The sequence below is a fragment of the Schistocerca nitens genome, chromosome 9, assembly GCF_023898315.1.
Source record: "Schistocerca nitens isolate TAMUIC-IGC-003100 chromosome 9, iqSchNite1.1, whole genome shotgun sequence".
Lineage (NCBI taxonomy): Eukaryota > Metazoa > Arthropoda > Insecta > Orthoptera > Acrididae > Schistocerca > Schistocerca nitens.
In genome coordinates this window covers 211,973,116-211,990,486 of record NC_064622.1, presented here as the reverse complement: position 1 = coordinate 211,990,486, position 17,371 = coordinate 211,973,116, and the positions used below count along the sequence as shown (strand labels likewise).

Sequence of the window (17,371 nt, the reverse complement as noted above, 5' to 3'; positions counted from 1 at the left end):
AAGCTATCCTTTAGTCTTCAGAACGTTTTGCTTAACACTTACTTCTTAACACTGTTCTTAAATTACTTTCTTTCACTGATCTCTATAATCTCCTTGGTCAATTTATTGTAAAATTTCATAACTTTGTAGGAAATGCAGTTTTGAGTTTTACGTTTATTCTTCCTTGGTAAATACAAGTTCAGTCAAGATTTTGTTGCACGTATTGGAGAGAGCTGTCTCTGTAGTAATTGTCAGTATTACTTTTGACGAGCACAGCTCACTTGTAAGTGTACACAACTCAGAAGGTTCAAATTACCGGTGTTTTCAACAGATTTTTACGATGTACTCTATAAGTATTTTTGGTTATGGTTCTTATGGCCCTCTCCGTTGATTGGACATTTTGTTCATATTTTCTGCATTTGCTCCCCGGAAAAAGAGTTAGATATATGAGACATGACTGTTCAAAAGAAACTCTATCTACTTAAAAAACACACTGGCTGTTACACACTGATGAAATGTGAATACAACTTCTTATCAAACACTGCTATAAACACTACGTTTACATTTTTTTGTGCTGAACGTTAATTGCGGTCTGTAACAAAAATTGATCTAACACTAAATCTACACCTATATCTACATGGATACTCCGTATATCACATTAAATGCCTGCCAGAGTGCTCGTCGAACCCTCTTCACGGCAATTTTCTATTATTCCACTCTCGAACGGTTCGCGAAAAAAACGAAATTCTGTTTATTTCCGTGCGAGTTCTGATTTCCTTTATTTAATTATGATGATCATTTCTCCCTACGTAGGCCGGCGTCAACGAAAAAGTTCCGCATTCGGAGGAAAAAGTTGATAATCAAAATTTCGTGATGTCCACCACGGACCCTGTGTCGCTTTCGTGACACGTTCTCTCATATTTCTCGATAACACAAAACGTGCTTTACTTCCTTCTTTCCAAATTAAGTTGTTCGTAATTGTAATTCTTAGCTATTTAATTGAATTTATGAACTTTAGATTTGACTAGTTTATTGCATAACCGAAGTTTAACGGATTCGTTTCAGCACTCATTTGGATGACATCACACTTTTCATTATTTAGGATCAATTGCCAATTTTAGCGCGATACATATATCGTCTTGAAATTTGTTTTAATCTTCTGATGACTTTACAATCTAAGACGGCTGCTCAGATTGTGTCATAAATCGTTTATATAGATCAGGAACAGCAGAGGGCCTATAACACAACCTTGTCACTCCTGTTTTACTCGATAAATTTCCGTCAGTTACAACAAAATGGAATCTCTCTGATAGAAAATCACGAATTTGTTCGCTTAACTGAGACGATATTCCATAAGCACACAATTTGATTACAAGGCGTTTATGATATACGGTGTCGAAAGCCTTCGGGGAATCTAGAAACACGGAATCAATTTGCAATCCCTTGTCGATAGCACTCAACAATTTGCGTGAGTAAAGATCTAGTTGTCCTCCACACTAACGATGTTTTCTAAATGAAAGATGACTTTGTGTTAATATAGCGTTCCCTTCGAGCTGATTCATAATGTTCGAAAACAATATATGTTCCAAAACCCTGCTGCATATCGACTTTAACAGTATGGTCCCGTAGTTAGTGAATTACGTTTATTGCTTTTCTTGAATATTGGTGTGATCTGTGCAACTTTCCAGTATTTGGGTACGGAGCTTTCATCGAGCGAGTGACTGTGTATGATTGTTAAGTGTGGAGCTGTTTCATCAGCACATTCTGACATGAACTTAATTGGTGTAGAGTTTGGACCGGAAGACTTATTTAAGTTGCTTCACTACTCCGAGTATATCTACTACTAGTTACTCATATTGGCAGCTTTTCTTAACTCGAATTCCAGAATATTAACTTCTTCTTCATTGGCAAAGGAATTTCGGAAGGCTTTAGCAGCACTGTCATCCATAGTATTTACATTGCTATCGTCCAGAGAAGGCATTGTTTGTGACTTTGTAATATCTCTTTATATTCGATGAATTATTCTGATACAATTCTACCCTTGAATGACGTTTACAAATTTTCTATCTTCATACTCGCAGAATCCATGCGCAAAATAGTTTCATACAACAGCTATGCCATGAGCGCATAATTATTCTTTGTAGTACACTCTCTGGTGGTTGTTAAGAGAAAAAAAGCTTCCGAGATTGTCTTCGTTCCGATTAGCCTGAGCTTTGTTTGAAGAACTGTGATCTGATTATTGAGATTTATGACAGAAGATAACTGATACGAAATTGTACAATTAAAAGGGATATATATATATATATATATATATATATATATATATATATATATATATATATTGCTCCTTCATACAAAAGGTGTGTATTTGACATTTGAGAATTTATGACATTCATCGATTGTTGCGTAGTTGTTAATCAGAAGGGAACTTCCGAAAGACTGGATACGAACCTGCATTTAATAATCCAAGAGCTCCATTACTTCTTCGGAAGGTTAAACTTCATCAAAGCCAAATATCCGCTTGATCTGAGGTTTCCCGACTGATTATACAACGCTCCCAAAAATTACGAGGCATTTTATTTGTACAGATTAGCAGACTGCCGCAAAGCATGAGCCTGCAGAGAAGAAGAATCATCGCCTGATTTCGTTCTAACAAGTAAAATTTCTGAATCATTTTGAGTGAAGGAGCTATGATTGTGTTTCATATTACGAATGACTGATTGCTCGAGCGAATTGAGAGCTACATAATCATGTAGATAGGAGGAAAAATCACGGTGGCGACCGTGACAGGACTCTCTTGGATTGTTATATAATATATGTATTTTTTGTTTCATGAAAACCAACGAGAACGAGAGGTAACGAACCTGAAGTGAGATACGGTGCCCATAGTAAAAGATTGCTGATACCAAGAAACGCTTTCAACTATTGGACAACACCGAGACTACAGAACAAGGCCAGAGAAACCTAATTTTTTTATCCTGTAGTTAAAATAGTTTGAAATGAACTTAGAAAGAACTTCTTTCCGTATAGTAGATAGATTGTAGAACTGTATATTGTGTGATTTTCGTATCTGGACATTGAACTTTATACCATCTGTGAAGTAATTTGAAAGTTAAGTGTGTCCACAACAGTAAATTTGAAACTGTATTTAGTGACTAGAACCTGATATTGACAGTTATTTAATGGTATTGACTAGAGCGGCATTTAAAATGTCATTGAATCAGCAACGAGAAGTGCAACAGCCTTCAGCTGTTTGTGCTGAAGCAGAGGCCACAGATAGCAATTCTGAGACTGTTGTGGCTAGCGGTAGCAATATAAATAATGCTGCTGGTTCAGAAAACATTCAAACAACAGCTTACCAGAGTATTGTTGACACATTAGTTGTTATTATGCAACAGTTGTCTCTATTAGCCGAAGGCCAGGCGGAGGTAAAACAAGACTTATCCGTTATACAAAATGAACTCCAAAATCAATTGGCCGAAAATCAAACAGAATTACATAATCAATTAAGATCAACCTTTACCGAATTAGATCAGAGATTAAATACCCAGACACAGGAAATAAAAGAACAGGCAGTAAGGACCGAACAGAATCTTATTGCTCAAATTGAGCAGGTCCGCCAACAATGCCAAGAAAACAATAGTAAATTAAAAGTGGAACTAACCGAATATGTATCCATCAAAATTGACACGATACAAAAACAAGTAGAATTGTTTCCTCAAGTAATACAAGCTCAAGAGGACATACAGTGCTCCGTAGCTATGATACCAGAAATTATAGAATCCCAAGATAATCTAAAGAAGCAATTTGACGAACTGAAGGAAAAACAGACGACAGTGGAACATAGAATGAATGTACTTGCGGGAAAGTTTTCAGAAATGACATTAGAGCGGCAAAATTTTCTTCGGAAACGATAGAAGAAACTGTGAAAGTAGATTACACTAAATTTCGGAGAGTTCCGAGGAGAGTTTTTTCAACAAAGGGTTAAGGGAAGTTCGTGAACAACTTGGCGAAGAATTCTCGCGTTGGAAAGAAAATATAGATAGATCACTAAATCTCTCGCAGGAGGATTTAGAAACAGCGAGAAGTAGGAAACAAAATTCTCAGTCTGCGCGTGACATTCCGTCCTCGTCAAGATCCGATGTAGACAGAACTGGAACGTCAGAAGTTAGATTAGATATAACGGATAGCCACAGGGAAATGTACGAACAGTATGATTTTTGGAATCCTAGTACCGTCGAGGAGAAGATGATTAAAAAGAGACAATGTCAAATCTTTAACCCTGACAAAAAGAATGTTCATCCTGTAGTCTTTATTCGAAGTTTCAGAGGTCTATTTCCACGATCTTGGACAGAATGGCAAAAGATTAGTTTTGTATCTGGATATATACAAGGATCAGGAGCATTGTCGGCATCCGAACAAAAATCTTCTTGTAAATGTTACAAAGAATTTGAGCAGGCTTTTCTAGCAAAATATTGGCCTGCTGGAATACAAGAAAGACTTAGGCGGGAAGTATTATATCCTGAATCTTTCTCATGTTCTAGAGGATCTCTAAAGAAATATTTTGACAAATACATTAATAAATCTTTGTATTGGGATGTACCAATTCCTTTGCCGGATATACTTAGGATACTCAAGTCCAGACTACTCACCAGTATAAGGAATCAGCTGTTATATATAAATGATACGGATATAGACTCATTTATGACTACGCTTTATCATATTGACATAATTGAGGAGGACAATAAAAGGTCAAGAGAAATGTCATATCAAAGAAGAGCAATAGAAGCGAATCCGAGCTGCAACTTGAATGGGAATGGCAGTAATGGTAGCAGTAATAATAATCATAACCTACTACACTGTCCGAGGAGACTTAGAAATGGACAAAATGCAAGCAATAATTATTACCATAATGGAAACTTTAGTAATGGTGCATCGAGGGGCTATTTTGGGAACAATAGGAATTTTAATCGATGTAAACCAATGTATGACAACACAAGACAGTTCTACCAACACAAGCAGAACAACAACAATAATTACACGAATCAAGCAAGACAATGTAGACCGAATTCACCACAACAACCGATAATCACTGAAGTAGCTGAAGAGACAAATACCAATCGGACCAACAATCAGGCAAACTAAACATGACCGCATCGTTCCCCGGAGGAGCGGTCAGAGGATCTGTTAGGGGCGAAACAGTAAAATTACAATTGTTAAGATATAATGATGGTGAGCTGTCGCCTGAAGAGTTAACAAAGGATTTAATAACGTGTCATAATGACAGATCGAGTGTTCCGGTATCGGAAGTATTTGTTGAAATAGAAGAAGTACCAACGAATGTGATATTAGACACCGCCGCTTCCGCCAATGTCATCTCAGGCGCTCTTTTTAGGAGAATTATTAGGAAGAAGAAGGTACCAATTTTGCCGTTACAGAACTGCAAAATCATCGGAGCTGTTGGAGCACGCTCTCCCATTGTCAAAATACAAATACAATTAGAAATGAAAATGGGAAATGTAGCAATAAAATGCACGTTCCTTGTAGTAGAGAAGTTATTAGTGCACTGTATTCTTGGTATTGGGAGTATGCAGGAGTACGATTGTCAAATTGATTTTTTTGTAAGGAATAGTTAAATTTAGATAAAATGGAGAAGAGATAGCACTGTATTGAAATAGAAAGGAGACGGTGCATGAGAAATATTGTCGCGGTGCCATAATTCAATTAATTGACACTACAAACGGCCGTTGGAAGGAGCTTTCAAAGGATTTGATACAACAGGAGGACTTTAACTAAACAACAATGATAAAAACTAGTGAATCAAATCAGCTTACCGGAGAACAAAGGCAGCAGTTTCATTATTTGTTAGAGGCATATGAAGAGATTTTTGATGAGAAACCAGGAATTATTAAAGTGTATATTTGTCACCTACAAGTGAAGCCACATCAGACTTACTGTTACACGCACTATCCGATCCCCCGGCGTTTAAAACGATCTGTTCAAAGGGAGATAAATAGAATGTTAGAATGGAACTTGATTGAGCCATCAACTAGACCATATTGTTCTCCACTCTTAGTCATTCCAAAACCTGGAGGCAACGTAAGATTAGTTCTGGATGCGAGAGAGATTAATAAAATAATATTACCTGTTAGAACTCACTCGGAAAATATAGATGAATTAATTCAAAATTTCCAGGATGTTTCGTACTTAACTAGTGTTGATTTGAGAAGTTCGTACTGGCAGGTCCAAATGGATGAAGAATCTAGGAAATATACCGCATTTATCTATGCTGGGAGAAGTTACCAATTTAGAGTTGTCCCGTTTGGACTTAATATTAGTGCCGGAATATTTATTTCAGCGTTGGATTATGTTCTTGGACCAGAATTGCGTAGTCGTATAACTGGGTTTGTTGACGACTTATTAATAGCCACGGAAACATGGGAAGAGCATTTGCATATTTTGGAAAAGATTTTTGCTGTTTTCAAGAAAACCGGAATTACAGTAAACTTACAAAAGTCTCATTTTGCTTTACTTCAAATTAAGTTCTTACGACATATGATAGATGCGAAAGGTATCCTGCCTACCGAGAAGAAGATAAGTGCAATTCGAAATTTTCCATCACCACGGAATAAAAGACAGCTGAAGGGATTTATAGGTATGGCATCGTTCTTCCGCCGTTTCATAAAGACTCAAGCTATGAATACTGAGCCATTAAACCGGCTTCTACGGAAGGATGTGCCACGGCAATGGACTGAAGAATGTGAACTAGCTTTTCGTGACATTAAAGACCAACTCGTTAACGCATCCTTATTATATCACCCTGATATGAATTGTGAGTTCTGTCTGTCCACGGATTCATCGGATGTTGGATTAGGTGCTTGTGTCTTCCAAATAAGGAAAATAAAAGGGGTACCAACATTCTGCCCGATAGCATTTGCTAGTCGAGTGTTATCGCCCTGTGAGACTATACGACCACAGAACATAAAGCACCTGCAGTTATCTGGGCATTCAAGAAGTTTAACTATTATTTATATGGTTCGAAAACGATTGTGTATTGTGACCATCAATCACTAACCTTTTTGCAAACATGTAAATTATTACATCCCAGACTGTCACGATGCACAATGACACTACATCAGTACCAATTTAAAATTATTCATGTGTCTGGCAAAGAAAATATTATCGTAGATGCACTGTCAAGATCCCCAGAAGGTTTAACGCCGGAAATAGAATCAGTAAATACTTCGGATTTTCCAGTATTACTGTAGCAGGACAATATCTACAAGACTTATTATGTACATCTTTGTAGAGATATGGGAAATTTACAACGAAAAGACCCTCGATGGAAGAAGATAATTCAGCTAAAGGAAGAACAAAATTCAAGGGCTAGTTTACTAGTTTAGATCATTATAAATTAGTAAATGGAGTATTATTCTTCAGATGTGGGAAGGACAACAATCCACGGTGGTGTGTATGTATCCCGAAGGAATATGAGGAAAAATTAATTTGGTTTACCCACTTATCATGGGGACATTTTGGTGTAATTAAATGTGCCAATAAAATAGGAGCATACTGTTATTTTCCGAATATTCGGAGAAAAGTGCACCAAACAAAACAAAACTGTTTACTCTGTCAAAAGGCAAAACTGGATAATAGAAGTAGTAAGCATGTTCTGCATTCAATTAATCCACGAGAGCCAAGGGCGTTAATTTCGTGTGATATCTGCGGCCCTCTCCCACGATCAAGTGGAGGAGTCAAATTCATTGTTGGATTCTTTGACGTGTTTACAAAATATGTAAAACTATATCCGTTAAAGTGTGCTACTGCCAGAGCTCTTGTAGTGAGATTGCTGCGTGACTATCTTCCACATGTAGGTTTACCGAAATCCATAATTACAGATAATGCCAGAATTTTTACCGGGTTTAAGTGGAAGCAAACATTAACACAGCTTGGTATTCGACAAATTTTGACATCATGTTACCATCCCCAAGGTAGTCCAATAGAACGAGTTTTCTGAGAATTAAACCGATATATGCGTACATACTGTCACAGTAAACAAACATCATGGGCTGATTATTTGTCAGAATTTGAACAAATATTTAATAATCTGACACATACCTCAACTAACTTTACTCCAATAGAGCTTATGTTTAGTCAGATTGAAAAGAACTTCTGGATAAACCATCTGCCAAAGTATGAAGACCAGAATTTAAAATGGGAGGAAAAGATTCGACTCGCACTTCTCAATTTAACTAAAAAGGCAATACAACGGAAATTGGCATATGATAAACGGATTCACCAGATTCAGACGTTTCATCTTGGAGAAAAGGTTTTATTGAGGCGACACATCCATTCCTCGAAACTGATGAAGAACATAAAGAAATGGAATCTAATTTACACCGGACCATATGTTATTGTAAATATACCAAATCCTGGATCATACTTGTTGGCATATCCCGAATCAAAAAGAATAAAGGGATTATTCCCGCATAATGATATTAAGAAATTTTTTGAAGGATTGTAGATCTGTGATACCAAATATGGAGAAGAATTTAGAGTGGAATTTGAATATGAGTCGAATGTGTATATAAATATCAAGAAATTTATGTTGTCTAGAGGGTAAGAGACAGTGAGATTGCTCCTGTGATAGGTTAAGAGACAGTGAGATTACTCCTGTGATAGGTTAAGAGACAGTGAGATTACTCCTGTGATAGTTCAGCACAACATTTTAAGATAGGTAGAAGAAATTGTTAAATACTAGTGTTCTTAAGTGTGGACTATGAGCAGAAGCCATAGTGATATACAATGAATGTGCATCTACATTTCCCCAAGACACGGCACTTATGTGAGAATTGCGTGTGAAACTTGAACAGTGCGGGATATGTAGGTCAATACGCTGTGTGTATGATGTGCGCTGTTCGCGCGAGAAAACAAATGAACTGTGAAATGAAGTAACAGTCGATAATGTCACTGCTGCAAACAACTGAAAAAACACTCTGGTTGTGTGAGAGAAAATTATTATAGTTTCTAGATTTTTCATTATGCCTTCTTTACCAGGAGAATTAATTTAAGAATTTTAATTAACATTTTAAGAATAGCAGTTTGTGTGTTTCATATTATGGACATAATTGTTGAAATATATTTCCATAAATGTGCATAAGAGAATGAAGAAGATTCTGCGAGTGGATGATTTGTTAAATGAACATACGTCATCATTAATGATATTTATTTGCAGGTGGATCTATAAATCAATTAATTATAAGAATAAGAATAATGAAAATTTTTCAGAGAATTTTTTTCTAGAAACTATTCCTTTTGTGGAGTTAGTGTCGTATGCATATGTTTAAAATTTTTCATCTGAAATTCTCTGGTTGCGCGAGAGAAAATTATTATAATTTTTAGATTTTTCATTATGCCTTCTTTACCAGGAGAATTAATTTAAGAATTTTAATTAACATTTTAAGAATAGCAGTTTGTGTGTTTCATATTATGGACATAATTGTTGAAATATATTTCCATTAATGTTCATGAGAGAATGAAGAAGATTCTGCGAGTGGATGGTTTGTTAAATGAACATACGTCATCATTAATGATATTTACTTGCAGGTGGATCTATAAATCAATTAACTATAAGAATAAGAATAATGAAAATTTTTAGAGAATTTTTTTCTAGAAATTATTCCTTTTGTGGAGTCAGTATCATATGTCTATGTTTAAAAATTTTCATCAGGTGTAAACTTAAATTTTATCCGTAATTTCGTAATTGAAAGCAAACCTCGGACAGATTCAATGCTCTACTTCCACCTGCACTATAATAAAACGAAGATTAGATTTAAAAAAAAATTGAGAGGAATACATTCGACATGAGCTACAACAAAATTTAAATGCCCACAGTATATTTGGCAATGTTTTGGACAGTCAGCAGTTGTAATGCAAAACAACTTTGGTATTGAGGACTACAAAAAAAAATCGCGATTGTCAGGACTGATGGATGTTCCAGTCTAGTACAGATGGAAGAATATAAGAATCCACTCCGATTTTGAGTTCAACGATGAAATATGGACTTCGTTTCCTTAATCCACTCTCTTCCAGGGATTTATTCACTCAGAACCTTTTCTTATTCCGCTTTAAACCTGTTCCATGTTCACATCCCTGACCATCTGTTCCTGACATCACCTTGCTGTTTCTGCAGCACATCACCAGCTTCTTTCCTGTACCATAAGCCATCGCCTGTCCTCTGTACCGCCTCCACCAAACGCTGTGCGTCGCCTACCCGCTGTCCGTACCCAGTGTTCCTGTTCCATCGACCTCACGACGAGATCGCCGGCTACATCGTCGAAAGAAGAATTTTGAAAATTTTTTGAGCAATATTGTAAATTTTTTTTTGGCTATGAGGCGCTTTTCCTTCGATCTAATCTATCGAGCTTCTATATATTTCAAAATTACTGGAGTTAGGCTTTCCTATATTGTTTAATACCTGAGCTGGGGTCTATTCTTCCGGGTTTTCCCGGGTTTCCTTGTGGAGGCCAGTTCACAAATGGGTAGACCTTTTTCGTAATTACACCAATCTACATCTTCCCTTGTTATGTACTCGGGTTGCAGGTATAACCCAGTACATGTAAAAGCTACAGCTTAGGTATTCTCGTAACTTACTGTCTTAACATATTACCCATACTCTCTATAGTAAAATTCTATTAATTCAAAATATTCCTCTTTTGAATAAACAACCCAACAAATTTTTTCTGTTAGCTCGCAAAGTGTGTCTCATTAACATTGTTCGCTGCGAGGGGCAATTGTAATATCTCTTTATATTCGATCAATTATTCTGATACAATTCTACCCTTGAATGACATTTACTAATTTTCTATCTTCATACTCGCAGAATCCATGCGCCAAATAGTTTCATACAACAGCTATGCCATTAGCGCATAATTATTCTTTGTAGTACACTCTCTGGTGGTTGTTAGGAGAAAAAAAAGCTTCTGAGATTGTGTTCGTGCCGATTAGCCTGAGCTTTGTTTGAAGAACTGTAATCTGATTACTGAGATTTATGACAGAAGATAACTGATACGAAATTGTACAATTAAAAGGGAAATATACACATATATTGCTCCTTCATACAAAAGGTGTGTATTTGACGTTTGAGAATTAATTATATTCATCGATATATTGCGTAGTTGTTAATCAGAAGGGAGCTTCCGAAAGACTGGATACGAACCTGCATTTAATAATCCAAGAGCTCCATTACTTCTTCGGAAGGTTAAACTTCATCAAAGCCAAGTATCCGCTTGATCTGAGGTTTCCCGACTGATTATACAACGCTCCCAAATTACGAGGCATTTTATTTGTACAGATTAGCAGACTGCCGCAAAGCACGAGCCTGCAGAGAAGAAGAATCATCGCCTGATTTCATTCTAACAAGTAAAATTTCTGAATCATTTTGAGTGACTGAGCTATGTGTTTCCTATTATCAATGATTGATTGCTCGATCGAATTGAGAACTTCATAGATAGGAGGAAAAATTACAATTTGATGCTAGCATACTTTACATCAGAATCTCTTTGGATTTTGTGCAAAGTTTCGAGCACGGTTTCGTTGTGGAAACTATTATAAGCATTTCGGTTTGAAGTCCATGCAAAATTTCGAACCTCTGTAAAAGATCGCCAATCGAGGGGATTTTGCGTTCGTTTAAATTTGTTTTTCGTTGTTCTTGCAGTAGCATGTTAACCAGTTTTGTGTATCACGAGGGATGAGCTATGTCGTCTGTTAATTTATTTGGTGCAAAACTGTCGATTGCTATCGATGCTAGAATTAAAATCACATCTTGTCTACTCTTAAACTGTTAATCTGGAAGGAATGGAGATAGTTTCCAGGATGGCGTCAGGTGAATTTTGAACAGATGTAATTTCGTCTATTTCAGGAGGGTTTCAGAATTATGCTACGACAATCCTGTGTTCACTAATCCCTGTCTCCGTTTTGATGTTCGTTATTAGCTCAGGAGTATTTGTTGCTAAGTTATCAGTGTGTTTTGACAACCATATATTATTAAGATAGGCTTGTGATCTAATTGTTAAAAATAGTTTTCAGAGAATGAGTTTAGTACAATTTAGGATGGTGTTTTATGCGTACCTCCTGATTTAAATATATATTTTTGCCAACGTATCGAGGGTAAATTAAAGTCACCATCAAAGTCTAGGATATGCGTACATGTTTGAAATCAGATTCCAGTTTTCTTTGATCATTTCAACAATTTTATCATATGATTTGGCTGATCCGTAAAAGGATCCAGTTATTATATTGTTTTGGTTGCCAAGAATGACATCCACCCATAATAACTCACAGGAACTATATATCCCAATTTCCGTGCAAGAGAAACTATCGTACTTCTAACGGTACCACCAAAATTTGGTCAACTCAAGAAAACAATTTTAGTTATTCTCCCTGACACACTATCAGATTAAATAGAACATTTTTAATCTTCAATAGCAGACCACTCTATATATCTGCAATATTCATTACCAGGGGCTCCTAAAGTATCTGACTGAAAATCATAGCAAAACACAATAATATCTGTTGCTTAATTTGAAAATGACGTAACAAGCCCACATGCACTCTGTGAGAAAATAGCTAGAGGTTACTGAATACAGTATAAGACATGTCGAATGAAAAAGTGAACACTTGACGTAGAGTTACTCGTTTTAAGAAGAACATTATCGCAAATTACATGCTGCAATAACTATAGTCAGTCCTTCTGCTCGTGATTACTTGATTGCATCTGAAGATATTCTACGCCTATAATAATAGGTTTTTGTTTGTGAAAATTATTACATAAGTGAGGATAACGGATAACATCTCTTTCTGTAAATGGTAGACTTACAACCACTGCTTTTTATTCTTTTATTTTTCTTTTTTTTCTGTTTCATTCGGTTTGAATATCTTTCTGTGGTACTCTCAGTATGTTACACTCTTTATGATTACTTTCCAGTATTAATATGAGTAGTAGTTTATTTTGGGGTACATAGCTAAATAAGTATTTTCCTAGAAACAGCAGTGCCAGAGCTATACTTTATTTATGATTTACATTTCTTGGCAAAAAGCAAATATAAATAAGAATGTGAAGTGTAACTGTGGAGGTACAACCAGGAGAGCCTTATCATCTATAGGAAGATAGCACTCTACTCACTTTGAATCTACAAAGACTCTTGAATCTAGTTACCATTTAGTTTAAAATTAAAGTAACTGGCATTGAAACAATATATTAGTAAACTGTAAAAATTAAATATATATTTTATTCGAAAAATTCTCTCACATTTTCAATTGTTTCTATATTTTCAACAAAAAATGTAGATGAAATAATGAGAACAATAAATAAAGTTAATTGAGTGATTAATTGGCTACTCAGTGTGAAATATATTACCTCACTTGGTATTATGTAAATCTGATACTGATGTAAAGCAATGATAGCAGAGCTGGTGCTAAAAACAGTTAAAAGCGTGAAAAAAAACTCAAAAGAAAGATATTCATCTTTACCTTTCTTCAAAAAAATATATACTCATTTCCAATGTATAGGATAATCAAGACATTTGTATGTATTTCGAGACATATTTGGTCCTCTGTCTTAAAACTCTGGAAACGTGTGGCAAATACAAAATTATTTGATAAAAGGATTAATAACTGTTTGTGAATAATAACCGACGTTCATCATCCATGTAAAGGTAAAAGTATGTATCTGTTGTGCCACAGCAATTCCAGTATTAGAGGAAACATTTTGAATACTACAAATAAGCTACCCAACACAACCTTTTGTTCCATTACACAGGTTTAAATTATTCTGTGTTCTTTGTTGTTTTCTCATGATTTTATTATTTTACATATAAATTCTTCATATTTACCAATTATGGTAATGTAAGCACAATACTTAGTAATTGAGGTTTTTTCTAAACATGCTACATTATGAAAATGGGCTGCTAAAACTCGTAAAAATTCGAGGAAAATATGGATATTAATATCCATGGCTCCTCAGTTTGCAGGGCGCTTGTTCATTTGACCCAACAGTGCGTAGTACGTATAAGAGGCATTCACCAGCTGCCAGGAATGAGACAACAATTAGAGAACAGTCAAAGAAAATCCATAATAAGTATAAACAATTTTCATTATATATCAAGTGGCAACTCAGTGTCACTGGTTATGTAGACGTAATAGTCACTGACATGAATATTAGTTGTATATCAAAACATCAGTTACAAAATATTAAAAAGAAAGGTATTGGTTAGTTTGTAATGTTATTTTGCTGTATGTATCAAGTCCGAACCATATTGGGAGATAGATTACAGAAATGTTACACTTGCATTTTGCATCTTTTACGCAATCATCAGTGCTATGCATGCTGTGTTCAGGCTGTGGCGATAACAAGAGTAATGGGGTTAACAAGGTATGTAATTATCTAAACGGCCGAATGATATCCATGTTTGAACAAGGTATAATCTAAACGGGTGTTATACTGTTTTCGTAACTAAAATGAATCTGTTTGGACGAATACTTGCTTGTTATAGAATTGTAAATATTTGTGTTTGTTAAGAATATTACGAGTATGTGCAAGAGCCAATATTAAGCTGTCTTTTTTAAGGTGAGAGGTCTTCATTATATTTAAATGTGTGTGAATTTTTTAGGGCTTTGAGACTAGTAATTGAGGCGAGACAGTGTGTTAGAATAATTTAATAATGAGTATGAGTGTGGAGATGTAAGCAGAAGGGGAAACCCCTTTCTGAGGCGCAGAGTCTAGTGTGGAATTGCTTCACAGAAAGATATCTAAATGACTGCTTTGTTCCATCCTGAAATTTATGGGGAATTACGACACACGATTAATCGCACCAATGTCCAACGCTCGAGACCGGTGAAAGTGCCTGAAACAAAGTTCATTCAGCCGCTTGAGGCCAAGAGAGAAGTATTTAGGAGAAAATAAACAGTGACATTGGCACCCAAGCCACTGAAGCGGCATACAATCGGAAGGCTTCCACCGAACAGAGAGCTAAATCACCATAGAATTAAAAAAAAGTGGGTACTTAGAAGGAGTTTTTTGTCAACGAACGATTGTGACATTGAAGCTCTGAGTACGAGACGTGGACTAGAAACTGCACTGTTCAACCACACTGATTCATCAACGAATTCCTTCGAAACCATGTTTCAAGCCGTTTGGGTGTCTGTGCTATTGGTAGAGGGAAATCTGGAGGTAGAAGGCTAGTGTGAATTCTGTTTCTTTCCTGTTATATGTTTGTCTGTTCGACACATCGATCCGCTGCTGTAGAGCATTTGCCTTTCCATTATTTTACATTTTAATTTAACATTCGGGATCATGAGACTCAGTAGCTTGTATGAAATTTCAGAAAAGACTTGGTATTTCAAGAAACACTTCAAACTGTGTTACAAACATTGTCGTTCGATTATTTTGGCCTTAGCCCGCAATCATTAAAACAGATTATCTCTCTAGCATGGATTTTCGTTACTTGTAAGGTTATTAAGTACAATGTATCTTTACCATAGATACGTTTTCTTTGTAACAAGGACTTCTGGTAAGTTGACAATGTAATGTTACATGTATTTACGCGAGCTAATCTGCCGCTCTATATTGGTATGGGGTACTGTGAATTTCTTAAGCTAGAGGTCTCAGGTCTCAGGGCGCACCGCTTTTGGCTTCCGGATAGATGGCCGGTACGAGGGAGTCCAGGTGCAGAGGACAAGGAGCGCATGGCCGGAAATGGGGAAAATCCCTAAGCTGGAAATTTGGATAGCTTTTACTCATATGGCCGTTCTGAAGGATATGCTCCAAGGAATGGCGAAGTGTCAGACAATCTTAAAGACGACTAATTTACAGCTCTTTGAAATTCTACAGGAGTTCAAATCAAATATTAATGTAAATCTGAGTAGGTCGGCGATTCCAGAAAAGTCTCTGAATGCTACATATCTGTATTTATCTAATACATTGATTTCAGGAGTGTTTAGATCTGTTTCAGTATTCCAAATGTGTCAGAACATCTTATCTGCCACAATTACACAGTAAACGAACACAGCATCAATATCTCATATTGTCATAGTTGTGTAGTTATTTATTTAATGTGCTAGTAACTTTATCCAAATGTTCATGGCAAGTGCTGTTAAAAAAACTGTGCTAATTTAAAAGTGGTCAGTCCCATGTGTTGGCAGACACTACAGTTGAAAATAGAAACAAAAGAGACTTCTGTCAAGAAGGCAAAAAGATATGTTTAAATTATACTTTGAGACAATCTGTTGTAATTTATCATGAGCACACCTGCGCAAGAATGCTGGCTTATTTATTTATGAGCCAATTATTACTTGAATTTATTGCAAATGTCTTGAGTGTAACCCAATGTTTATGACATTTCCTTATTCTAATATTATTGTAATATATTAGTGTAATCTGGCAAGTGGTCGGCGTCAGTCAGATTGTGTCTATAGAGCCAAAAGACATATTTCTGGTAGGGATGGCCTTCATCCAATGGAAAAGCAGATAGTATCGTAACAATACAGGAGTCAGGTGGAGACTGGGACTCAAGGCAGCGATTCTGTACAGTTTCATACGAGTTCTGGAGGAAGGCACACATATCTAGAGTAACTGGCGTGATTCCATCGTCAAAGTGATACATTCTGGGCGGTGAACGCCCGCTACTATTCTTTAACGTCGGAAGGGACGTAATATTTCCAGAGGTCTGACTGAGCTCTCGAACAGGCCTCTATTTTCGCTTGCATTACGGAACTGAGTATAGACAGAGTATGAGTTACTATTCGGTGCATCGTGTGTGTTAATTTGTGAATAATCTTGTTGAACTCTGAAGTGTTTTGAGCTGGTGAATATTGCGTGTACTGTGAATACGAAATGGAGTTAATTTTCACGTATCTTCTATGATTATTTAGTATGGGGATTTTCTACCATTCTCTTAACGCTCTCGACGTAACTTTACTGCATTTGATAAGACTATTTTCTATGTAGATTTTAATTTGATATCATAGGATCACTTCCAGTTTATTTGAGATGTCCTCCCCTGAATAAAGATTGTTCAGTATAATTCTCTGTCATCTAAATCAGTTGCGGACGTTAGAATAAAACCATTCTTTTTACATTATTCTTTTATCTTTTCTTTTATATTTCTGTTCCTTTTTTATTTCCAATTCTAGCCAATGCATAGATTATTTGAGTGCAGGATTACAGCTACAGCCTATAACTTTCAGCGAATTAGCTGCAGGGCATGAAAGCAGACTTGCACAGCTCGACCGTATGATTACTTCAACCTAATCCTTTTAACAGATCCGTAAATAGTTCAAGTACCTAAAGTATGAATAACGAAAGTTACACACGCAACTGGCTCGATGCGATGTT

The 17,371-nt window shown here is 36.1% G+C and overlaps 1 protein-coding gene across 1 annotated transcript in view; it reads right to left on the bottom strand.

Moving 5' to 3' along the window:
- Positions 1–13,998: 13,998 nt before the first annotated feature.
- Positions 13,999–17,371, bottom strand: part of LOC126204127 (odorant receptor Or2-like) — a 58,485-nt gene continuing 55,112 nt past the window's right edge. Inside the window, exon 5 of the mRNA XM_049938541.1 lies at positions 13,999–14,064. Within this exon, the coding sequence (XP_049794498.1) occupies positions 13,999–14,064 (66 nt within the window). The remainder of the gene's footprint in view (positions 14,065–17,371) is intronic.